The 26174-nt window shown below is 33.2% G+C and overlaps 4 protein-coding genes and 1 long non-coding RNA gene across 7 annotated transcripts; 2 read left to right on the top strand and 3 right to left on the bottom strand.

Moving 5' to 3' along the window:
- The first annotated feature begins 4493 nt into the window (after window positions 1-4493).
- LOC123194673 (macrophage migration inhibitory factor homolog) lies at window positions 4494-6009 on the top strand. Its single transcript, XM_044608006.1, has 3 exons — window positions 4494-4722; window positions 5207-5407; window positions 5738-6009. Exons 1-3 carry the CDS (start codon window positions 4612-4614, stop codon window positions 5771-5773), a joined length of 348 nt encoding a protein of 115 aa, XP_044463941.1. The 5' UTR covers window positions 4494-4611; the 3' UTR covers window positions 5774-6009.
- Window positions 6010-6828: 819 nt separating this feature from the next.
- On the bottom strand, window positions 6829-10802 carry LOC123194672 (26S proteasome non-ATPase regulatory subunit 11 homolog). 2 transcript variants are annotated; one of them, XM_044608004.1, is made up of 2 exons: window positions 10663-10802; window positions 6829-8268 (listed from the first exon to the last, which is right to left on the bottom strand). In XM_044608004.1, the coding sequence occupies exon 2, from the start codon at window positions 8240-8242 to the stop codon at window positions 6974-6976; it is 1269 nt and encodes a 422-aa protein (XP_044463939.1). In that variant the 5' UTR covers window positions 8243-8268; window positions 10663-10802; the 3' UTR covers window positions 6829-6973. The 2 variants fall into 2 exon arrangements, with proteins under 2 accessions (XP_044463939.1, XP_044463940.1); XM_044608005.1 differs by lacking the exon at window positions 10663-10802 and adding an exon at window positions 9227-9249.
- Window positions 10803-13503: 2701 nt separating this feature from the next.
- LOC123195054 lies at window positions 13504-15562 on the top strand. Its single transcript, XR_006497381.1, has 2 exons — window positions 13504-13646; window positions 14925-15562. It is a non-coding gene; the product is annotated as an uncharacterized LOC123195054 (long non-coding RNA).
- Window positions 15563-15649: 87 nt separating this feature from the next.
- LOC123195053 lies at window positions 15650-18849 on the bottom strand. Of its 2 annotated transcripts, XM_044608629.1 has the most exons (3): window positions 17680-18849; window positions 17018-17109; window positions 15832-15966 (listed from the first exon to the last, which is right to left on the bottom strand). In XM_044608629.1, exons 1-2 carry the CDS (start codon window positions 18709-18711, stop codon window positions 17062-17064), a joined length of 1080 nt encoding a protein of 359 aa, XP_044464564.1. In that variant the 5' UTR covers window positions 18712-18849; the 3' UTR covers window positions 15832-15966; window positions 17018-17061. The 2 variants fall into 2 exon arrangements, with proteins under 2 accessions (XP_044464563.1, XP_044464564.1); XM_044608628.1 differs by lacking the exon at window positions 17018-17109 and having other exon boundaries at window positions 15650-15966; window positions 17680-18844.
- A 5878-nt stretch (window positions 18850-24727) lies between these two features.
- On the bottom strand, window positions 24728-25438 carry LOC123194142. The gene has a single exon (XM_044607307.1). The coding sequence runs from the start codon at window positions 25436-25438 to the stop codon at window positions 24728-24730; it is 711 nt and encodes a 236-aa protein (XP_044463242.1).
- Between the last annotated feature and the right edge of the window lie 736 nt (window positions 25439-26174).

Raw genomic sequence — 26174 nt, 5'->3', positions numbered from 1 at the left:
TCTTAAGGCTTTTGTGTTAGATTAGGTTTAGAGTTGATTGTTGTTGAAATGGAGTTTGAAAAATGAAGTTTGGAAGGCGAAATGTGGCCACACGAATTCGACAGTCACCACGTGAATGGCGTAGTGACCACATGAATTCGTGTGTGGTGAGAATTGTTGAAGACGGGGTGGGTTTTTGCGCTTTTCAAACTTCGTAGACTACACGATATCATGTGGTTGGGGGTGAAAATGCGCTTTTTCATCATGTGGTGAGCAGAATATAAATTGGAAAAATTCGTTGACACACGAAATTACGATCAACCCCCCGAATTTGTGCGGTTGATGCGTGAATTTGTGTGGTAGGGGCAAAATATGGTTTTCCAGAGTTATCCGCCACCCGATTTCGTGTGGTTTGAATTAGAGGGGTAGAATACAATTATATATAATTTTAGGGCTTTTTTGATAGTTTTCATATGAAGGGCAAATTGAAATTTATCCATCTTAAGGTTTTTTGACGTGTAGAATTTGAATTTGATATTTGTTTTTTCGAATAAGGCCTTTATGTATAGAATTGAATCATTTATAATATAAAATTGATATAAATTTAATATAATTGTATTTTAATTTTCATACAAGGAGCTGGACAAAAGAGGAAAAGGGACGAAGACAGGGATGAAATGCGATTTCCTCCCAAAAAACACTTCAAGACCTAAGTTACTACACGTGAATATAGAGATATGAGAGCCGTGATAAAAAAATTATTAACAGAAATACAATTACAAATTTTTTGACGTACCTGTTTCAGACACTTCCTGGACTTGAAGGATAGTCAATTTAGTGGGGTTCTAATACATTCTTTTATCCATCAAGCAGTAAATAAGGTGACCTCGCGAGAAGAGTTATGTTTTCGAGTTAATGATGTGGATGTTAGATTCAGTGCATATGAGTTTGCTATTATGATAGGCCTTCGATTCAGTCATACGGTAGATATCGACCTTTATATTCCATCGAAGGCCACAGATCGAATCGTCCAAACATATTTTCATGGGTGTAAATCAGTTATATATGTTGATCTGAGCCGTGTTTTCCAGCAGAGACCATGGGGGGAGGATGACACTAATGCAGTGAAGTTAGCATTGTTGTTTTATCTTCACATGGGATTGTTAGGGAGTGATTTGAGGAAAACAATTCCCCAGAAGATATTACAATTAGCTGATCATCTTGATGGGTTTAATGCATACCCATGGGGAGTACGAGTGTGGCAGATGACATATCGCTCTATATGCGATAATATCTCTCAAATTTCTATAGATTTCGGTCCAAAAAAGAAAAAGGAAAACCAATTTAAGCAGTATGATATCATGGGATTTCCATTAGCGTTTCAAGTAGTTATGGTATTTATTAATTTAAACAAAAAATTTGTGTTTAAAATAAAATTAGTTTAATATGATTGTAAATATAGACAATAACCGATTTATATTGATGTTGCAATTTTAGATATATGGACGCTTGATTCGTTATATCAATAGGCGGATATGTCGCCGATTGTAGGAGCTACCCAGATATTGAGATGGCACACAAAGGACATTTCGGGATGAGATTTTATCTCAACTATCTTTACTGGTGATATAGTAAATACTAATTTATTAAACATTAACATATATATAAGATATAACAATAAAAAGTACTGAAAATAAATATTTTGTAGGATGATGTTAATTTTCTGATAGATTTATCTCCGATTGAGAGAGATACAGACTGGTATAAGGATATCGTCCGATATACAGGGGTGTCGGATAGTCGATCTTCTTTGGCATCAGAAGATGCATCATCGAGTCCTCTTGACATTAGTGACCTTGTTATGACCCCTGTCGAAGAGCACATATCACCGGATCTCGTGCCTCTGCCCTATACCACTGAGCACATATCAAATGATCCTCTTGTCACTGAACCAGATTTCTCCATTCATCACTTCGATGTTGCATTGGCTCGATGGGGAAATCTTATCTTAGATCAACTTACTAGGTTAGAGGCTAAGATGGAAGATAGGTTTAGTCGCATTGAGGGTAAGATGATTCTTATGGAAGATAGACTGAGTCGTATAGTGGATACAACGACTCGTACGGAGGCTGAACGATCTCATCACCATATAGATACTGTCGAACAGGTAAAAAGTTAATACTTTACTAGAAATTTCATCTATTTATATACACAATCATATAAACCTTATAATAATTATACATGCTATTACAGTCTTCGATATTAACAATGATCTCCTTCGATCGATAAACACGATCAACTAATATGAATTTGGTCATCAAAATTTGACCTAAAGCTCGGGCACCTGTTTGCCTATGATGAGGTAATATCTGATCTCTGCAACATGTGTGACGGCTATCCATACGACGTAATTCAAAATTATCACTTTCTCTCACCCTAACTGCCCGTGCACGCCATTTACATTCTTCGTTACGACATTTAACCACCCATCTAATCGTGTTTGATTCATTCACCAAAAATTGATATCCCCTATGAAGCGCGTCTTGATATATCGCATCAATGACATAATGTTTACTTGAAAATAATGTACCAACTTTTGGAGAATCACTATCAATTGATACTTTTAAGCTTCTGGATGTAGATGGTTGATCAAGAAAAGGTGGTAACCAATGAAATGCATTAGTACGAATATTCCCACCAACAGGATTTGTTTCTGGAAAACTACTTGTACCTCCAATATCTTTATTAACATAGGTCTTCTCTTCAACCTCTAATTCTTCGATTGGAATATCATGTACAACATTTCTATCAAATTCACTCCACTATGGAAAAGTTGTTTCGTCCCCATTAAAAAATTCTTCTGCACAATACAATGCATCAACATTAACTTCATTTATATATGCAAAATCTTCCTCTATAAATTCTTGTTTCGGATTAATCTCGATATTTTGAATCTCTTCTACACCAATAGTTTGATTTTCTGGATAATTGCTCGGCTCACCACCTTATAAATCTTCATCTGCTTGTTGAATCTTATAACTATCATCATTAACTGTAGTTATAACAAAAACTGGAACACATTCTTTGAAAAGATTAGATAGACCGTTAAGAACCTCAACATCTTCATCATTCGAAATTTCTACCGGAATGTCGTCGTCAAGATGCTTTGGTTTCATGCTTAACTGAATTTTAAATATCTTTCGATCTATATTACACTTGTCACTCACTATTTCAATTAATTCTTCGAATGATGTGTGTTTTGAAATTTTAATCAATTTCCTAGTACCTCAAACATATTTTATAACATTGTCACCCTTTTTCTATCTAATTTTTCCCATATCTAATTGAAGCATATTCAGCCATTTAGATTAATCCTATAATAAAATATATAATCAACATAAATAAAACGACTGAAAATACTATTTACAGATATTTATTGCACAATTATACATATTCCATAATTCAATTATATATTGTGACTACTTAAATATATCATGTTTTGGTATTACCCTTTAAAAAAATAATAATTTAATTTAAAAGGGTAGTTTTGGTATTTAAGGGGATATTTTGGGTATTTTCGTTTAAATACTTTAATATAAGGGTATTTTTGCTTAAACTCCAAAATTTGGGGTAAATTTGTATATTGCCTAAATAAAATACATAATCAACATAAATAATACAACTGAAAATACTATTTACAAATGTCTATTGCACAATTATACCTATTCCATAATTCAATTTGACAGAATAATATTATTAAACATAGTCTATCTAATTTTTATTATTTTACTTATTACACAAAACTATAATTTATTATATAAAATATCACATAAAATTGTATTATTAATAAAATAATAACGATTAAAGTAATATCATGTTATCCTATACTACTATAATATTATTACACATAACCTATCTAATTTTTATTATTTTACTTATTATACACAACTATAATTTATTATATAAAATATCATATATAATTGTATTATTAATAAAATAATAATTATTGAAGTAATGACAAGGATAAATACCTCGAAATGACAAACTTTTCTCTTCTTGCCCAAAATCCTGAACAAGAACTTATTTTCTCTTTTCAGAAATCTTTCTCAGATATGTTAAAAATGAAGGAAGATAGGTGGTTTATATAGAAATAGAGGAAGGATAGTTTTAGTATTATTTTGGGGTATTTTTGTTTAAATGTTTTAAAATAGGGGTATTTTGTTTAAACCCCAACATTAGGGGTAAATTTGTTTATTACCCTTAAATAAAATAATAGTTTAATTTAAAAGGGTAGTTTTGGTATTTAAGGGGATATTTGGGGTATTTTTGTTTAAATACTTTAATTTAAGGGTATTTTTGCTTAAACCCCAAAACTTGGGGTAAATTTTTTATTGCCCTAATAAAAGGGGCAATTATTTAATTTCCCTAAAAAAAATATTAGTAAATTTTATTAACAAATTTAACCAACAAAATTAAAAATCCACTTTTCAAATCTAGATGTAAATATTGTTCTTTCAACAAAATTAGGGCGGCTAATGATCCGTCCTTTCATCACAAAGTAGCTTTCCAGTAGGAGGCGTTATCTTCATTGAAAGGAGTGAGTGGGTGAGAAGAAGATCAGATTTAAGAAACATGCCAACCTTAAATTTGTTCACAAATGTTCCAGTTGATGCTGTCATTGCTTCTGACATTCTCAAAGACGCCACTAAAGCTGTTGCTAAGATTATTGGCAAACCTGAATCTGTACGTTGTCTTTTCTCTTTTTTATTGTATTCCTATATGTATAAGGACTACCACTTATTCGACCAAATTATTCCGCAATTACCCATTTCTTCGTTCTTCAAAACTGCACTCCAACTGCTTTTTCCTGTTCTAAATTGACCAAAAAAAAGCGCCTTTGGGTTTTTTGGAAGCACTTCTTACAGATGGAGAAGTGCTTCCAAATTCAACATTATTAACTTTTCCTGCATACATAGTTTAATGGGTTACTTCATAGACGTTTTCCAGTGTATGACGATGCGAATCTTTATTTATGTTAAAATTATATTTCAAGTTTATTTTTCAGTGTGTGATGATTTTGATTAAAAGCAAAAAATTTTGGTTATATGGAAGTACTTCTAACTTGTTTGTATGTGCATAGTTGAATGGTTAGTTTATAGACATTTTCTATCTTATGGCGATGTGAATTTTTGTTTATGTAAAATTTGAATTTATTTTTATTGTTCAGTATGTGATGATTTTGATAAATGGTGGAGTTCCAATTGCATTTGCTGGGACTGAAGCGCCAGCAGCTTATGGCGAATTGATATCAATTGGGGGCCTTGGCCCTACTGTTAATGGAAAATTGAGCTCAATCATTGCTGAGATTCTTCAAACTAAGCTTTCAATTGACGCCTCACGCTTTTATATCAAATTTTATGATGCTCAGGTAATATGATAACTTGTTACAAAACGAATCAATTGATTAACTGTTTTGTCATTTCTTTCAAGAATTCCCCTTTCAGATTGCATCTCATTCATTTTTTTGGTTATTTTCACAATTTGTTTGGACAAAAAGGATATTAATAATACACTGCTATAGAGATCTTTTAAAAAGGATGTATATATATACAGAGAGAGAGAGATTTATATAGGGAAATCCCCTGATTAAAATGATTTTGTCACTTCTAAGAAAAAGGAATATTGTTTCCACATTGTCTTACTAGTATATCTTTGTTTTGAAGGACTAATCCTAATTTTTGTCTGCTTTCTGATGCAGCGCCCATTCTTTGGGTTTAATGGTTCAACTTTCTAACCATCTCGACATTACACATTTATGTCAAAAGTGGCATTAGAAATGATGCACTTTAACTGTATGCGTTTTTTCAACATTTAGATGTAGTTTTTCTGATGAAAGCATGAAATTTGTACATTTGATTGTGTCCTGAAATTATTATCATTTCAATATTATACTTTTACAAAATGGTGACTTGGGCACTTCTTCCTGTTATTCATTAGTCACGAGATATTCAACTTCTTTTTTCATTAGTACATTTGATATTTGATATTTAAACAGCTCTGATTTGATGAAACTATTGTGTGAGTTAACAAGTCTATAGGTGGTGTTTGGAGATGGAGTTGAGGAAAGTAGTTTAATCTAAACCTTATCGACCCTAGCTTAACTAGAAAAATCAACTTTGAACCATGATCCAATAGCAGCTTAATGCTTTCGGACAATGTCCCTCAACTTCTGTTGCTGGTGAGACTATAGGCAATGCCTATGGAAATTTTCTTTTCCGGGGCTGCAGCATGCATTTTGAATTTGGCAGATAGCAGATCATCTTCTTGCATTGACTTCTATATTGGTATTCCTGCAATTGGCCTTTCAGATTTATTAGGAGAGTCTGTTATCAACTATATGATCGATATAGTTGGTACATGGACAATTTCCCAATTTCTTTGTTAAGCGTTCAACTGGGGTTGAATCTCCATCTGGGAGAGGACCAGCTGATTCACGTTGCTGAAGAAATGATAACTAGTAGTCACTTGTCCAATGAAAAATACATTTTACTAAACCAAAAAGCAAATTAGTCTCGGTATACTTCATTAAAATTTGATCCTCCTTTTTGTTATCATTCAACTGAAAAATCACGTCTACAGGTTAAATTCTCAACACATTCAAGCCTACAAGGGCCTCGGCTGCCCTTCATATATCTGGGTGTCCAAAGCAACACTAAAACTCAGGAGACTCTTAAAACTACTGTAAAATTTCCCAGATTGAAACTGCAGATTTGTGAGAGCAAATCAAAAACAGCTATTTTGTAAAACAATGTACCAGGATTAAGGAACTCGTTAGACAATGCAAGAACATGGCTAACATGTTTCAATTATGCCATAACAGTATGAAGTAAGCAGTGATTCAGAAACAATTAAAATGAAGAACACAAATCAACCATGAGAGGTCTGCAATTGAAAAGAGTGCTATCTAAGAAATAAAAACAGAAAAACTCTCCTCTCATGCCATTATCTTAGCGGACCTCACAAAGAGGCTGTCCACAACCTTGCCCATGTTGGAAATGGTTTCCAAAGTTTCCGGGTAGATGGCATCTGCCTTGGGGTCTTCAAATATGATGAGACATCCAACACCCTGATCCAGGGTCCCAGCAAACTTCTTGTCCAAAATCATTTGAGACAACTTTTTCTCTACATGCTCTACTGGCAACTCAATCAGTTCCGCGATGTGTGCAATCTCAACCCTTGAGTAAGGCTCAATCAACCTGCACAGGTTTTGTTCCAGAAGTGTGTCATACAGGGATGAAAGGTGCCTGTGAACAATTGGATCTTCCTCTAGCTGAGCCTTGTAATCACTCAAAGCAGTCTCAAATAGTTTCAAAGAACGTTTTGAATGGGCATCAGCAACAGCTTTCATAGCATCCAATTCTGGCCCCACATATTGCAAGCCAGCCTTTGAAGAAATAATCCCAGCTACATCATCAGCTTGGCTCACCATGATCTTGCACAGCAGCATGTACTTAAGACTAAAAACTGCCCTGGGGTCTTCAAGAGCATTGAAAGCCTCAAAAGCTTCAAAGAAATAGCTATAAGCAGTTTTATAATCCTTCTCCTCTGCATGAAGAATGCCACTCTGCAAATCTATGGTGCCTTGTTGAGCTGGAGGCACATATATAGCATTTGCAGCTGTCCGTGCAGCCGTGAGGGCAGCTTTTGCTTTTGGAAGGTTTCTTAATGAAAAATGTAGCTTACTTTCTAACAAGTCTATGTCAACAAGAAGTAGTTTGTCATCCAATCTCCTCACCTCTTTGACCAAGCTTGTAAGAAGAGTTAAAGCTTCAGAGTACTCCTTATTTTCCATCAAAAGTGCTGCAAGCCTTGCCTCAACACGCTGTCTAAGGAATGTACGCTTTTCTGCACGAGTCCATTGTACCATATCTCTGCAGAGAGCAATTTGGAGATCAGATGTTCCAGGAATCTTGGCAACAGAATCAATAATTCCCCTGACAATTTTTGCAGTTTTAGCCTTGGGGATCAATGAAAAGAAGGGTCTCAACTGAGTAAGAAGATTGCAAAGCTCCTTAGCCCGGTTCTGATCCCTAAGAAGATCAGAGAGGTTTGTGATGGCCTGTTCTTTTATGCGTAGAGCTTCTGAAGAGGAAGAAGGACTATCAAGAACACGGTAAAGAATAGATATGGCCTCAGATGGGTTTTCAGCTTCTAAAGCCTGAGCAATTGAGTCTGTTGTTGCAGGAAGATACGATGAAGACATGGTTACAGCTGGGAAAAATTCAACTTCTGCAAATTAAGCATTCCAAATTGTTTACTATGAAGAGTAAAAGCTAAAGAATTGTCTATAATCAAAATGAAGCAGACAAAGTTGCCATCTTTGCCGTGATAACAGAAATGATCAAGTCATGTAAACAGATGTAAATAAATCTGATGAAATAAGATAACCTGTCATTAGCCTATCGGAGTAATGAAGAATTAGTTAAATTAATTTTGAGCCTTTTCTCCATTAGAAAAAAAAGGGGATGATGCACTACACTTGTAGAAATAGAGGCCACACGAATCAAAATATCACAAGGAAACAACACTATACAAAAAGCCAATAAGTGTCTCTAGCTTGAACTAATTTAAAGCCATTAAATGAAACAATTTAAAACAGTAAGGAGAATACAACTGGTTGTCCGAAAACAACAGATCAATTACCTAATCTTCTCAGGGGGGGGTGTGGGGGTTGTTGGGGGTGTTGTTGTGGGTTCAAGATAAGAGTGAGGACCTTTATTAACAATTGTTTATTTTTTTTTAGTATAAATAAAAACCCCTGTATTTCAATTAAAAGAGAAGAAAAATGATTTAGTGGAGATAAATGGATGAGCAAACTGCTGAATGACCCTGAAATATCTTTATCAGAAAGCTACTAGTTTAATTTTTTGAGTTTGAGTACATACACAAACAGACACGCACGACTTGTAATACAATAATATAACAGTTTTGCATTACCAGTTACATATTAGATGTTCATATTGTCTGAGTCTACAATTATCATCAAAGAAACAAGTATTCTGTTATACCTTATCATGAACACGAATATAGTAAACCTTTCTGACCCTCACTTTTTTTTGGTTACATGGACACTGAAGACAATATCAACAACTCTTCATTATAGTACTCACTAGCACATTTTTTCATTTTTTTTTTTTTGTACACACATCAAAAGGATTATGAGAGAGTGAAAAATAGTATCACTTGCCTTTTCATACATATAATATGGCATGTCGGCCGTCTAACTCTTTTGAATTCCTATAGCCAACAAACATGCCTCTTGTCTATTTATCACAAACCAAAAAACAGAAGCACCAAAAATAAAAGAAAACTAAAACTTCAACATCTCAGAACAAATGGAAAACTTTATTGATGATAATATCAGAGAATAAGATCAATAATGTCTCTTGGGCTACCAAGGATCCTATTATGCTAATATAGAATGCCTGAAGACATCAGTAAAACAAATTATAATAAGAAAAAGACTCCTACTGATGATACTAATGCTGCTGACATAAGATCAATTGAATCAGAAAGAAAACTGCTCCACATAAAGAGAGAAAAAAAAAATACCACTTTGATATGTCTCATTTAAAGAAGTTTTTCATTATAGAAAACATGAGAAGCATATTCTAGTATCAAACATACATGAAGAAGAAGGTGCAAATTAACCTAAGTCTAAGAAGTATTTGAATATCTAGCATAAATCACAAATTGTTTGGAAGGGTTATAGGTTGGATGAACCATATAATACACTCAATTTATTATTTTTGTATGTTTGTATTCCTGCAAAGATAACGCCCGATCATAAAAAACAATTATTCCAAAATGAAAAATCAAAAAAAAAAAAGTTGCTCTCACTTCAACTAATCAATCTAAGCAACCTTTTCTTTTAAATTTAAATAAGAATGAAAATTTTTATGTTATAGCAAGGCATGACGTGTTCTGATTTCACATGTTATGTGCATGAATTCAATGTAAGCTTCCCTTATCAATAGCTCAAAAGAATGGTCCATTATAAGATTAACATCTGAGAAAATCAAGATAACAAGCACAGAATGGAAGCTCAAAATCAATGTCTATCATGCATCTGAGATGCTAATCACGTGACCTAAAATTTTACATCAGTAGTAAGCATTACTTAAGACACACTAAACTCACACATGAAAGGCACATCTAGTAGCAAAAGAATCTAAAAGAAAGCAACAAATGCACCCATTTCAAACACCTCAAGAAAATGTTCACAAATCTTCTTTCAATAACAAAGTTCCATAATATTAACAGTCAAATCACAACAATTCTCAAACTTTAATTCACTAAAAAATATAGTAAATCTAGTAGATCTCAGTTTCGAAAACAAAAACAAATCAATTTCAAAAATGAAATAAACTAAAAAACAAAAGAAAACAGGGTTTAAATTTAGTAACATTGGGTATTCCATTACAAAGACTAATTAGCTCCAACGAAGCCCAAAAACGAAGAAACACAACAATTAGAATAAAAAAAAAAAGAGTCAACTTTTCACTAGCTAGGAACACAGAAATTAATCAAACATATCCAATTTAAGAACGCAATAGGAGCATCCATATAGAATCGAATGAACTGAAAGTGATTGAGAAGAATCGAGAGACAGACGAAACGTACCGTGAGAGAGTAAGGGTTTGGAATAATCGGAAGGCTGCGAAGGAAATGAAAACAAGCTGAATTTTATAAAGAGGTAACCGGTAACTTGGGTAACATGCTACGTTTTTCTAATTTTTAAAAATTTGGGTAATTCCAAAAGGCTGGTTACAAATTCCAATACCTCCTCTAAGGTTTCTTTTATACTAAAATCATCCCTCATCTTCCACAAATTCAATCCCCCCTTGGGTTTCCAATTTCCTTAACCACCTATGTTCGGCCCAATACTGGCTTAAGGCATCGCGGGCCCCAAAACATGAGTCCAACAATTTTTTAATTTATAAAATATATTTCTTAATTAAATTATTAATTTTATGAATTTTTTACTTTCCTAAAAATTTAAAAAATTGAAGTCATTATTTAGGCTATTAAAATTTGAATGTTATCAATTGACTATTTTCCTGGTAATTAATGTTAAAATAACAATTATGTTGTGAATTTCAATGTTAAAGAATTTCTCTATATATTTAAGAGTTAAGACAAAGAAGGATAAGTGTGTTCTTTTACTTTTTCTTTATTACTTCTCTTTTCCTATTATCTTTATCTTTACTAACTGTACCATAGTGCTCTTTTACAAAATCTCAACACTTATCAAAGCAAAATGTGTAACTTTGATACAAAGGGGAAAATGGGATGGAAGAATTAACTCAATCCCAAAAAATTATGGGTATGATACAACAACTAATGAAATGTATGTTTGTAGAAATACGATTATAAAATTCGGACATAAAAAAATACATAATATATATATATATATATATATTTGACACATTGTTAATAATACATTTTGAAAAATACAACTATAAATATCTTAAGTTTTAATTACAATCAAAACAATGAAAGCCAAAATCTATTATTGCAAGACTATTCTAATATAAATCATACAAAATAATAAGTTTCTTACCTTGATCATTAAAACGATGTGAACTGTTGTTTCCAAGCATCAATAGTTTGACAGATAAAATAATGAGTTGTTAATGGGAAATAAAAATTTAAAAAAAAAAAAAGTGATTGTAAGAGATTTCGGTTTTGAAAGATTAGGAACACAACTTGCCATTTTCGGATTTTGTTTTATATACTTTATATAAAACAATGTTATTTTGTGCTTTGTAATACGACATAGTTTGGTAATTTGTGAAAGAAAAAAAATAAAAATTTGACAACCTATAATATATAGACTTTAATATCACAAATATATAAAATACGTGTTTTATATGTTTTAAGTTCAATAATATGATTGAACGTGTTTAAAATGGTAAAATATGATAAACGTATACAATGTGCTAATAAAACGTGAATTTATTATGTAGGGATGAAACAACTATTAAAAATATTATATGAGTTGACACATTGAAATAATTTGAAAACGGGCTTAGGTGATTTATTAGTTGAGAAAGGTTTAATTAGAGAATTTTTAAATTTTCCATGAGATGAGAAGTAAGAGCAAAACAACAATAGATTACCCATCATATGCCCTTAGTCAAAGATCAAGGTATGTTGGAACTAAGCATGAAGAACAGTACCTTTATGAGTAAAAGTGCAATAAGTTAGATTTGGACTACTACTCACTGATTGGTTCAAAATCTTTTGAAGTTGGTCAACTTGAGCCTTGTTAAAAAATACACCAATTTTCTCATTGTTGGTGTTTGGTCTCTAGGATTTCTCCTTAAAAAAAACTTGAAAACTCATGCTCTCATTGGAACCTTGAGGCTTTCAATTCACTGGTTTCCCATGAATTTTTCAAGAAGTGTCGTGAGTGTGTCAAAATTTGTGGCAATGCTTGCACCATGGTCGTCCTACATGCAAATTTATTTTTTGATCGATACAAGATTGATCAAAGGAATTTTAGGCAACCAAGGTAGTAGTCCGAGAATGCTTCACCAATGGATGGCAACAATTTACAACCCAAAATTTTGTTCGCAGTTCATATAGTTCTTTATTAAGATCGACAAGAAAGCCATGCAACTGTTCCTTTCGAGGTGCCTCGTAAATTTTACAATTTTTTTCTAAATCTTCACAATTGGGTCTGTAGAACACATCAAGCTCCTTCCAGAGTCTTTGTAATGCATTATAATATTTAAACACATTTGAAGTGTCTTGTTGCATCTCTTTGAGTTGGTTTTTTTGGTTTTTTAATCTCAAAATCTTGAGAGGCATTCTTGAGATCAAAGTAATTCTCTTTAATGACATCCCAGATAGCTTTGACAATTCGAAAGAAAAGATAAGTGTGACTAATACAGGGTTCCATTGAGTTAATCAACCAGATCATGGCAATGGAATTGTTGAGCTCCCACGTGGCTTATGTTGGATCTTTAGTATTAGGTTGTCTGATTGTATTGGTGAATATATCCCATTTTCCTCTTTCGCGATTTACTTAAAGGACTTATTAGGATCATTGAGGGAAGAATTTTTCCATCCAACTAGTGTAATTAGTGATTTGTATGGATGATTTAGATCCGAAGGATTGTGAGACCACAATTTCCTGAGCTGATTAGGATGAAGTAGTGGGCAATACTTCCTTGTTTATACTAGAGATCTTCTTTCTTGCACTGATCATTGTGCAACAATCTCTCAATTAGACATCTTCTTCATCTTTTGTGCTATGATACAATAAAATTAATTTGAGAGATTATACAACTCTAATTTAATTTCTTAAACGAGGGTACAATAATATAATATATATAAAGTGGACAATCCACACAAACCTCTCAATCTGGAAAACAAATAATAAAGTTATAACTATCCCATGTACATAATAAATACGCAAATTATTCTGTAAATATTTCCTAACGAATTGCTAAGTCTTGTTGGGACTTGCCCTGCGGAGAATTAAGCTCCAAGTTTCCTTGCGTGGTGGCAAAGTTTGCAACAATCTTGTGAATGCTACCCGTTTAGTTATCTTGCCAGTACGAGGAACTGATGTAAACTTTGATTCTCTCATAAAAACGGTACAGTTCTTTATTTGTTCTTCTGCATGCTCAGGAATTTGGGCCCATAAATTGATTATAACTGTTTAATAACCTACTACTGATTACAAGAATTGAATTCATGCTAATTTCAAGTTGGATTGAGTTGTTAGAGGCCTTTAGTTTAACCCCGAGGTCAGGAATTCAACTCCTCTTGGAGCCACATGGAAATATTATAGTTCATGTATCTTGACTAGTATTGATGCAAGGTAGTAATACTAATCAGTTGAAAACTTAGTGACACATAAGAAAATTCCGGGGATTTCCAGGCTCAGTGAGGGAAAATAAAATAGCAATTTTTTGCTTCAGTTGTAGCACAAGAGAGTAACCTAACCGATGAAATTATTAATTTTTTTGACTATATATTTTCTTATATGTTTTATAGATGCTCTGTGTCTAAATTAAAGCTATTTTATACAATTTCCACCTTGAAATGTCCTGAATTATAGACACTCAGAGCCTCTACTAAATAGTCGTTCATTCACTTGGGTAATGATGAAACTATTACCACAATAATGGTGTTGATTGAGATTGTTGTGAGGGATTATATTCCTATGCTAACAATTAGATGTACAATCTAGGACTTATATGTCTTAATATATGTGCTTCATGGTATAATTCATTATTCTAGGGATGTTATTTTTTCTTATTAAGTTTTAGAAATTTTCTTTGTTTTCATTGCTCAGGGAATCATTTGCTTGTTTCAGTTTCCTTTTGGGTTTGTATGGTCTCTGTGAAGACCTTGATGAAATTAATTTAAGTTACATGTTTAACTTGATTTCAGGGTTGAGATTGTGAAGATTGTAGCATTTAGTATTTGAAATCCCTGTTCCTTCGCATGTTTCCTTTTCCATTTCTCCCTGTCAGGGTTTTAAATTAGCAGCAAATTTCTCTTTATTATTGCAGTCTGATATGTTTAGTGACGGGTCAGTAAGAAAATGGACATTCAGAATGCTAATGCACAGTGGTCAATCATAAAATATAGTACAATAGTTGGTCTGTTAATATGAAGCTTTAGAATGTTCCATTTATTTGCATGCTTTGTATGCACAGCTTGGCCAGTGTTCCTCCTGCATTTTCCCAGTAATGGCCACAAAGATGGCAATGTTTGTTAGATATAGGGTAAATAATGTTCAGAATAGTGATTGTTCTGAAATAATATGTTTTTGACAACTATGTCATTGATGTCTCCTTTTTTAAATTCAACAAGTCTAAGTTATGAAAGAAGCCTCTTCTGAATTGAAAACTATGGAAACCCAGAATACGCCATCTTCCCCTGGTGGAGACTGAAAACAGAGAGGAAGCAAAGTTGCTTCAGAAAGTAGAAGAATACTGTGCTTGCCAAAGAGGGAAGGCAAAAGCAAAAGAGGAGCCTGCTGGTGGAAGCACAAAGAAAATGAAAACAATTGTCAACCAAACCTGAAGAACACAGACATGTGTTGGAAAAATGCCTTCTAAAATATATGAAAATGAATCAGACAGAAGTGACTCATCTTCTGCAGAAGAAATTGAGGAAGATATTTAAATGAATGAAAGGAATCATGGAATGGTTGGTGTGGAAAAATTGAAAACCCAGACGACTGCAGTTTTAGAAGATTTAGAACCACCACTGAGCAAGAGGTTGTGGAAGATGTTGTAAAAGTAGAAGAGTCTTTTAAAGCTCCCGGGGCAAAGGTGAAACTACAGTCGATCAAATTCACAAAGATGAGAAACCATTCTGCTCTATAGAATTCCATTTTTGTTCAGGATATTTGTTTTATGTAAATTGTGTGCTTACTGGTGTGAAGGTTGAATACCTTCATTAAAACATTGTTTATCATACTGAATGGTAAAAGGGGCTCCCTCCAGAATGATTTGTACGAATGGTATTACAAAGAAGTATATTAGCTTATGCTTTATGTTTAGTATCCAAATATAATTCAATAATAAATTTGTTATTATATTGCAATAATTTCCATTGAAAAACTTCAGAATAATAAATTCTCTGGAGCAAAAATAAATTTGGCATTGTAGGTCACAGGTATAACGATATGGAGGAAAATGTACTTCCGGACAAACTACAAGACAAAAAACTAGTGTTTTACAAAGGCTGATGTTGCCACTGTTTTCAATTACAAAAGACAGGAAAAAATCATCTTTATTTTCACCATCCATATTTGCCTTGTGTTTGTGATTTAGTCTGAAGTCCTCTTGCTCGCCGTTCTGCTAGTTCCATTTCGTTCTGCTTCATATCAAAATACAATGAACCAATTTGATGCTTCCTCTTGTGCAGCTTTGAAGGCTTCCCCTTTGTTGAAACAGGCTGCAGAGAAATACACCAAACAATACATAAATTTATAAATCAATATTCCAGGTACAAATAAACACAAAAAATATACAGATTCAGCATGTTGCTTATAGAACAACTCTTTGAAGTACTTATTTCTAATAATGTAAATTATTATTCATTCCTTGAGGATTGAACTTGGTACAATAATAATTCCTTCCAAAGGCCATGAACACGATTCAGCACTTGAACTAGTGAATGTTGTACCCATCTATCTCTCTTATTTTATAAAATCATGATACCATCTTTAATTCAATGTTTCAACCCAAATATCCAACTATGAACCATTCAGTTTCATTAGGTAAATTGCAATAATATCAAAGTCACATATTACTATAGTCAAATGTTACATTTTAAAGTTTCAATACTAGTTTTAAATATTACCTAGCTTCACTACATAAATGTTTTTCCTACTTTCTTTTATTCAAAGACCTATTCATGCAAATCCTAACACAAAAAGTGACAACTGATTTCAGTAATGTAACATATTTTTATTTTAAGTTTACAAAACTGGCAATCAATTTAACTTGATCTACAAACAAAAAGCTCCAATATGGCTTTTGTCATAACCAAACCTGTTGTCATTCATCAATTTCATTCATGTATGCAATATAACATTAAAAAATAAATATTGGATTTAAAACATCAAACAATTATAAAATAACTATGCGATCCATAACTCTAATTGACTACATTCCAAGCCCATTCTTTTCACATGTTGTTGAAACATCTTTGCCAATAGTTCTTTCATTATTGAAAGTTTGAAACTGTAATTATAAGCCTAGAGTTTATTTGACCTATTGACACTGTTTTTAAGCTTCACTAAGAAAACAATATTTTAATTTCATGTTTGCTATTTGGTTTTAGAAAATTTATCGTTTTTAGAGAAGAAACAATATTTAAACTTATTGTGTGCTCTGTACCTTTCTTTCACAAAATAAGACAAATTCAACATTATCATAATAAACTTTTGAAAGCTTAGTAATAAAGACAATGATTTCCCATGAAAAGATTCAAACCATATTACATGAATTGTGCACAGTTGGCCACCACTGGAGTTGAGTGACTTGTCTATAACCTCTTGACTGAAACCAAAGATCTTAACCACGCAACCCAACCCTTGGGATTAAGAATAAAAACTCAAAATCATAACCAAGTTCTCACGTTAAATAGAATAGCCATCATTATTGTGTTCCATACAACAGCCAATGGTTGACTATATTTCATATAATCTAAACAATGAATTTTTTTTCTCATAGCAAAGATGAATGATCTCACAATTACAACATGTTTTTGCATTCCCCAAATACTTCAATAAATCAATTAGGAGAAAAATAATTCACCATTCCTGTCTATCAATAGTAGTTCCTTTAAATTATATCATCATTCTAGTTTTATCTACATTACATGATTCTATCCATCAAACTTACTAGCTTAAAATTAAAAAACCTGACAATCTTTTGCACAAACATATCTAACAAGTGTAGTAGTATGCCATTGACCTAAATTCAAGAAACTATTGTTCTGCTATATAATATAAAAAATTCACTGATGAATTTAAAAAAGTGAACAGTAGTAGCATTAGTATTCACCCATAAAAATCGACAAACAAAATCAAACACCATAATCAACTCAAGCCAAATTAACGATGAAACTAAAGATAAACACAATAGACCTCATGGCAATTACCAGATAAGAAGGTCCAAATGCTTTTCCAGTTAACTTGACCTGGTCCTCACGTGGCCGATCCTTCATCAACTCCTCTTGCTTTACCTCAACTATCTCAATTGGAATCTCATTTTTAGCTCTCTTCCTTGGCACTCTAAAACCATCTGTCTGTTGCACCATTGCCCCCAACCCAAATTGCCTGTAATCTTCGAGGCCATTATCACTCCCATAATTCACATAGCTCGAATCATGGATACCATGCACATTCGGGTCAATACCAGATTCATAACCAACACAATTCTCGTAATTTCCTACATTCTGATCACTACCTACATTACCACTCGCATAGTTTTCTTCATTTTGATAATGATTTGGATAATCTACAGTATTATGATCACTAACAATTTCATTACTCGCACAATTTCCTGCACTTGGATACTGATTTGCATAATCTATTTCATTTTGATCAGTACTCAATTCATAACTCGCATAACTAACCTCATTTCTTTTCGCACTCGATTCATTCATAGAATCTAAACCGCTTGAACTTGCAGCAGGAGCTTCCGTTTCGATAATGGATCTTCGTCCAGAACCCTGATTAGCATGAAGAACCCCCAATGTTGCAGAACTCTTGGGAGCCGGAATGCTCGACAAAAAAGACTTCACTGAAGAATCTCGATTCAAGATTTGGGACTCTTTCCGCTTCTTTCGTTGTTTCTCCTCTTCTTCATCTTCGTCGTCTTCATCAAAATCGTTTGACTTAATCGTAGGGATGATTCGCACAACCCTTTTGGTAAATTTTTCGGGCGGTTGTGAGTTCAGAGATTTGGGTTGCGGAAGTGAAGAGAAAAAGGAGGAATTGCCGGAATCAGAAGTGGGTTTGGGTGGAATTGGGGTTTTGGAGATGGGGTTTTTGTGGGGTTGGGGGAGAGAAATGAAGAGAGAGGAAGAATTAGGTTTGGGAAGAGTTGAAACGAAGGAGGACGTGGTTTGTTGTTGTGGTTGCTCTTCGTCGTCGTCTGAAGAAGCGTAGTTGGCTAACAAAGAATCCATTTTTGGCAGAAAGAATGAAAGAAGACGGAGGAAGATGAATATTTAGGCTGTGGAGTCGATTGAATCGTAACTTCAAATTCAAATAATTAAGGGTGAAAGAAAACCATATGCCTCCCGTAATTTGGTAATATGATTACCAACAAAATTAAAAGACTAGGAAGTTGGTGTTGGTTTTATTATAATTATATTAATTTTAAAAAATAATTTTATTTTTAATTAATATAATATATAAAATAAAAAATATTTTGTAATAATTATATACCATAATACTTAAAAAAATAATATTTTAATTATTTTTTATTATTTATTAAATATAATAATAATTATTTATATCTAATAATCTTCTAAATAATTTATATTTATATTGATATTTTATTTTTGATAATAAAAAATTATCTAAATTAATTATAAACTAAGGGTTTGCCATGTTATCAAATTACCTTTCTCAGTTTTTAATTTAAACTCTAATAGAAATCAACCATTGATCATTGAAAAAAATTAATTATTAAATTAAGATAATTAATTAAAATAACCTTTTTAGGGGGTTTATATGTTATTGATAAACACTATATGGATAACTTATTATACCCTCATCTCATCTCTACCATACGAAACCCAAGCCACTACTCCTTTAACTCCATCCACAATTTCTATTAAAGTTTACTTAGACATTTAATGACACATTCATCTTACTCTAAGTAAGCAAGCATTTGATTACATTGTTTTTTTTTTTTTTTATATTTTTCAAAAATTTAAGTGAATGTGAGTTCAATATTTGAAAATTTCTTAGGGTAGGGATTTTTGCTCTTAATTTCAATCTCTTTATTTATCAATTCTTCAATATTAAGGTGATTTTGAGGTATATTATAGTGGGTATAGAATGGGGATGATGTGTTTTGAAGTTGGATTGAAATAAAATCAAGATGAGGAGGTTGCAATTTTGTATATGTGTGGGTAAGTTGCTAGTGATTAGTTTTTGATAATTTTGATAATAGAGATTGAATAAGAAAGAAATATTGTATGTTTGTATTTTTGAGTTTACATTAATATGCAATGCAACCTAATATTTATAGCCTAAAGAAATATACAAAATAAGAAATAAAATCAATATTCTAAATTAGGGCTAATTGTAACACTAAATTAGAGCAATACAACTAATATTGTAACATTCTTTCAAACTAAAAGGGTTGCACTAAAACAATCTTAAGTTTGGATACCAATTCTTGAAAAGCCACCAACTGGATAAGCTTTCACGAAAATGTGACTTAATTAGTGGAGGAAACAAACTAAAGTGTCATAGTACCTTATCGAATATGGACAATCGGTATTGATGTGTGTAATTTTAATTATACTTGTAATTTGATGGGTAGGAGTTGCTTTCTGAACTATAAGTTCAGTTCTATGTGCAATGGTAGATGTGTGAGATAAAAGTAAAGAATATCTGATGTTAAGCAATAGAAAATATTACTTTGTATTTCATTTTATGAGTAAAAGTTTGTACAAAGGAGTATTTATATATAAGAAGAAATATATAAGATATGAATGTTGATTGATTGTTTAAATTATGTTGATTGATGGCTAAAATTATGTTGTGATTGATGACTGAAATAATGCTAATTAGTTGCCAGAATTACGTTAATTGATGGATGAAATCATGTTATGATTGATGTTATTATGTTAACACACCCCCTCAAACTTAAGGTGGTAAAGTAGGGACCAACTTGAGTTTGGAAATAAGATCATAAAAACGAATTGAAAAATGTGACTTGGTGAAGATATCCACAGTTTGGTCATTAGAACAAATTGAGTGAGTTGGATGATGGCATATACAATATCTTTTGATTGATGGATGGATTGTTATAGATATCAAAAGTATAAGGAAATAGATTTAGGGGTGACTAACAATGATGAAAGCGGGCAAATCAACGGTTGACTGATCGAGTTGTATGAGAGGTAGGGCATGAGAACGAGGCACACCGATGAGTGACAGTTATAGAATACTGTGCACTATAGAGAAAAGAAAAATAACTAGAAACCTATGAATCAAAGTGACAAAACATTATGCACAACAGAGCAATAAAAAAACTGAAAATTGGTGAGTTATAGTGACAAAACACTGTACACGACAGAACAAAGAAAAAAAAGGAAAATTTTAAGAAAATAAAAAAAAAAAAAACTAAATGCTCTAATACAAAGGCAAAATGTGCATTGCATATTTGATATCATGTTAGCCATAGAAAATATTGCTTTGTATTTCATTTCATGGGTAAAAGTTTGTACAAAGGGGTATTTATATACAAGAAGAAAAATATATATACAAGGTATGAATATTAATTAATTATTGAAATTATGTTATGATTGATTGTTGGAATTATGCTTATTAATGACTAAAATTATTCTATGATTGATGACTAAAATCATGCTATAATTGATGTTATTATACTAACACATCAAAGGTATGAATCTTTGATGTTTATTCTACTTTTTTTTCTTTTAAAAAAAACTTGTTTATTTCAGATTTATTTTACCATAAGCTACTTTGAAAATCATATATGTGGAGATGTGGGTGTTGGCAAAAGTTATTTTAGGTTCTATAATAAAGCTAGCGGAAAATTTCTACTATGAGATACAATTATAATTATGATTATAAATGATCTTTCCTTTGTAAATTCATAGTTATGGATTGCACTTTGTGTTGCTGCCAACAACGGTGCTTAATTGGCTGTGCACAACTGTGCTTATAACCAACATGAGAAACCTCCTTTTTAGTTGAGGCATTGTCGCTGGAATTTTCAAAAGTTACTGAGAGGTTCAGTATTGCTGTATTTTCTAAAATTTATGTTATTGTTGTTCCTTGCACTGGGGTTTCCTATTCTATGTTTCATGATGATGTATTTTGTTAGGCCTTGTGCTCTTGCTTCTAATGAAGACTCGGTAGAGCATGGACACTTCCTTCTCAACCTAATAGCAAGTGTTGTGCTTGGCTTCTTTATTCTAGCAACTGTAGTATTTGACCATATGTTTCATTTATGTGCCTCAATGTCTTATGCTTGTCTTACTATAATGATCATCCTTCTTTATGGTTCTCTAGCTATTCTTGTAAAGATGACATTTTTCCGAAAGAGAACAAGCAAATCACAGATAGTTGACCAAACAATTGGGTCATTGGATTGCTCAATTTATGGAGCTAATGCATAATCAGTATATTAGCCCTTCCTTCAGGTCCTTGGCTTAAGTAGCAAAAGTTTGTCAGAAAAGTATGAGATGAAAAGATAAGAGGTAAGTAAATGGCTTCGAACTTCCACAAAGTTCAATATTTGAGCTATGCACTATTGAAATGATCTCCTATTCTAAATTTTATGGCTTAAACATTGAAAATACAGAGTTGGCCTATCATTCCATTTTCATTTTGAGCATACCCCATGACACTTGTTAATTCAGCTCATTGTCTTTCTCTGATTTTTGTATAGCAGGATGATCGGACCCTTGTCATCGTTAGTTGAATTTAATTCGGGAGGCACCCTACACACATAGCACATTATGACAATCTTTGTTATTTCTTTTTTATTTTGTGTTCATGATAAATTTATCTCTGTTTTGGTTGCTAGCAGGTCAAAAGCAATTCCTCCTACAATCTAGATGACTTGCTCTCAAGTAATCATGATAAATACGTATCAACTTATTGTTTTGCTATTGAAGGTACTCTTTTTGCTGCAATTGCATTAATTGAGATCTTTTATGATGTTTAATTCTTTATTATGATTCAGACTGTCTCTAAGCTTTTCGGCTTAAGACATTTCGACTTGTTCTATAACTTCATGTCATTGGGGAATCCTTTTGCTACATTTCTTTTCTTTGGCCTCCTAGTAGGGTATTTATATGATAACGAGGCAGTAAAGCAGCAACATGGAACAAATCTACTCAATCCCAATTGCTTCTGAATCACCTTCTCGGTTCTGTTTGATACCTGTAGTTTAGGACCATCTTAAATGTTAGAATAAGGTTGTTGACCAAATGCTTTATTCTTGGTGTTCCTTCAGGTTGACTCAAAGCTGAAAGAACTGAGAAGATATAAGTGGATCATGGAAGCTAAAAAACTTCTTTATAAGCTATTTTGTTGGAGTACATCGTATTATAGGTACCCATTAGCATTGCAGTTCTGATGAAGGGCTAAACATGAACTCAGCAGACATCTAGGTCTAATCTATGCATAATATCCTTGTTAGTATTATGTTAAAACTGATATAATCAACAAGTTAATATTTTAGTGTGTGCCATTGCTATAACATGTGTGTGTGTGTGTGTGTATAGATATATCTTTGTAGAATATGTTTGTGATCTAATAATAGCTTTTATGTAATGGTCATGATATATATCTGAAGCATGCTCTGCAACTGCTTCTTGTTCGGTGCTCAAAAATAAGACAGAGGTGTACAGAAAATAAAAGAATATATGTGTGTGTAAAATGTAACATTGTTAAGGAACATTCTTGGCTATCTAGTTAGATATTTGTAAACTCAGAAATCAGTCACCATTTACAGAATATGGTTTTATAGTAGTAAAAATTTGCATTGTTAGATCATTGAAAAGAAAGGATATGGAAAGCATGAACATCTACCTTCTTAGGATTGTATTTGCTAATAGCAATAATACTATACCACTGAGGGTTTTGGGTCAATATAAACTTATCCTCTCCCACTTTTAAAAGCAAAATCGTGAGGGTAATGAAGTCTAAAATGGATAATACCTCATGGAGAAAAAGACTATTTCCCACCCAAATTTTAGGCCATTCTCAAACTTACACCCATGAGAGATGAAAAACCCCTTTTCCCACTTATAGTCAAACTTTTGTTAATTTTTTTGGTTAAAGGAAAAGGTAAAATAGTCATTTTACTGTTTATATTAAAAAGTTATAAAGTTTATTATTTTCTGCACCCCCCCAAGGTTTTAGAAACTAACATTTCACTTTACCTAAAGTTTTTAAACTTTGAAAAGTAACATTTTCACCCCCAAACCTACGATTTTCATATTTTTTAAAACTCAGTCGCCCCCCCCTATAACTTTCAAAAATAACAGTTTTACTCTTATTCTTCAACTTCATCTTCCGACATCGTCTCCGACCTCCTCCTTCTCCTAGTACAACGACGGTGGTGCGATAAAGAGATCTCCATCTCCTCGTCACACGGTGTAACGAAGAGCACACCACCGCCGTCTCACCAAGAGAAGGAGGAGGCTAGAGACGACATCGGAAAATGAAGTTAAAAAATGGGGGCGAATGATGCGACGAAGAGATCTCTCGCACCACCCAGACGACGAAGAACAACGCTTCGTCGTCCTTCATCTATCGTCTTGTCATCCAGATGCGATGACGAAGGATGATGAAGCATTGTCCTTCATCTATTCTTCCAGATTTGGGTGACGAATGATCGTCTTTCGTCGTCCTTTGTAGTCAGAGATGGGAGATCGATGAATGCGTCGGCCGTCGATGGTGGCCGGAGAAAGAAACAAACCCTAAGGGTAAAATCTAAACTTTTCAAATTTTGAGAATGGGTTGATGTGTTAGTTTTTAAAACCTGGAGGGGGGAATAATAAAATTGTAAAGTTTATAGGTAAAATGACGATTTTACCCCTATTTCTAACTGAAATTTTGGACGGCAGTTTGACTATAGGTGAGAGAAGGGATTGTTCATTTCTTATGGGTGTAAGTTTGAAAATGGCCTAAAATTTGGATAGGACATAGTCTTTTTCCCTACCTCATGGCGTTAAGTACTTGTTTTATGCAGATCGAGACAATATCAATAGTATTCAATCATCTACATCTTCTATATGCTACTGACCAGTCCGCACATAATTAGTAAAGATGCACCAGTAATTCCATGCTGGAAAATGCATTACCTCACAACATTCAACCTTGGGCATAACACGCCAGAAATATCTTCAACTACATCTTAATATATATATCTTTAGCTTCAGAAACAATACTAGGGAATTTGCTAAAATTTCAGACAAAACTGGATCAAGTAGGTCTCAGATCTTGAAAATGTGCTGCCCACAACGAATGATCATCATAATTAGCGCCAAAGTTTTCCTTGCTCTTGCCGTGGTCTGTGTAAATCCTTGGGCTTGGAGGTCGTCTATGCCCTGATAACTTTGGACTTCTATGTGCGTATATAGGTCCATCCAGATGACCAGAAGATACTGGGCTCCTGTAAGTGAAGAGCAATCTGTCTTGCATGTTAGTGTTCAGAGGCCCAGACAGCTTCAAGCTTCCATTTGTGACAGCCAACTTGTCTTGCACCAATGGCAATGGCCCAGATTTTGCCATCCTCTCTGCCTGAAACTCCTTTCCACTCTCGTAATTGCCTTTCAATGCTGCTTTCCATCGCTCTTGGTAACGAGCAGGTGGGGTTGGCTCCGGAAATGCCTTTGTGGATCCAACTTCATGGAAAACCCACTTATGAATCCGCCTGCCAATCTTTTTCTTGGCATTGTTGATCGCCAAAATAAGCCTGGAGAGGGTATTACGACCTCCTCCAACTTCCTTCTTGGCAAGCTTTAGTATTTCCAGCCTATGCTTGGCCACTGAAACGCCCATACTCTGGAGAAACTCATGGTCGAAGCAAGTTAAATCCTCCTTCTGGAGCTGATTGCGAGCAAAGGAAAGGCCATATTCGTATACTAGTGATGGCTCAATGCTGGTGTTCGATAACCAAGAGAACCAATCCATTGCTAGCTAGTGTGGGGGATGGATGGTGATCGCAATGGGAGGTCATAATATGCATGTGGGTTGAAGTGGTCCTACACCCCATAGAGCCAGCTAGACACATAATAGTACAAAAAGAAGAAGAAAGTAGACGAGGGTGAAGAGCAAGTTAATTAATGTGGGAGGTAAGTATGGGAAAGATTGAGAGTATCTCTCTTGTCAAAGTTTGTGTGTTAGTTGAGATTGAGAGTGACATAAACCAAAATTGTGGAAGTTACTATCTTGTGTATATAAATTTACCAACTTCTCAAACATAAAAGATAAGAGTGGATCAAAGTCAAATTTGATCAAAGTTGACTTAATGTTTAACTCCAATGAGCCAAAATTTACTTGAATCTAACGAGTTATCAGAAAATCATTAATTAATTTATCTTTTTTTGACAAATTTTCATCTTTTTCTAACCACTTTTTTTTTTATAATTTTTTTCTTTGATATTTGACAATTTTTCTAATGTTTTCATTACTAGTTTGAGCTCGAATTGTATTTTTTAGATTCAAGCAAAGCTTGAGGTAATCCCTATTTGGGCGTGGTTTGGTTTAAATCTGATCCTTGTAAATAAGCCTTCTTTTTATTTTTTATAGTTGCAAAGTCCTCTTAATAATTGATTATCTATATGTTATATACTAACTAATTTTTTCACTAATTTATTTATACAAATTAATGTAGAGTAATGTAGTTGGGGGATTTAGTAAATTAGTA

Source organism: Mangifera indica, chromosome 13 (assembly GCF_011075055.1).
Source record: "Mangifera indica cultivar Alphonso chromosome 13, CATAS_Mindica_2.1, whole genome shotgun sequence".
In the NCBI taxonomy this organism is placed as follows: Eukaryota; Viridiplantae; Streptophyta; class Magnoliopsida; order Sapindales; family Anacardiaceae; genus Mangifera; species Mangifera indica.
Note: the sequence above shows the minus strand (reverse complement) of the source record. Positions and strands in the feature narration are given on the sequence as shown.

What these genes read in the sequence shown, in the direction of transcription:
- LOC123194673 (XM_044608006.1), top strand. Translation starts at nt 4,612, where the DNA reads ATGCCAACCTTAAATTTGTTCACAAATGTTCCAGTTGATGCTGTCATT. An exon ending in TTATTGGCAAACCTGAATCT is followed by an intron (nt 4,723 to 5,206) that starts GTACGTTGTCTT and finishes TTTATTGTTCAG; the next exon opens with TATGTGATGATTTTGATAAA. An exon ending in TCAAATTTTATGATGCTCAG is followed by an intron (nt 5,408 to 5,737) that starts GTAATATGATAA and finishes TTTCTGATGCAG; the next exon opens with CGCCCATTCTTTGGGTTTAA.
- LOC123194672 (XM_044608004.1), bottom strand. Translation starts at nt 8,242, where the DNA reads ATGTCTTCATCGTATCTTCCTGCAACAACAGACTCAATTGCTCAGGCT.
- LOC123195053 (XM_044608628.1), bottom strand. Translation starts at nt 18,711, where the DNA reads ATGGATTCTTTGTTAGCCAACTACGCTTCTTCAGACGACGACGAAGAG. An exon ending in CATTTGGACCTTCTTATCTG is followed by an intron (nt 15,967 to 17,679) that starts GTAATTGCCATG and finishes ATTTCTCTGCAG; the next exon opens with CCTGTTTCAACAAAGGGGAA.
- LOC123194142 (XM_044607307.1), bottom strand. Translation starts at nt 25,438, where the DNA reads ATGGATTGGTTCTCTTGGTTATCGAACACCAGCATTGAGCCATCACTA.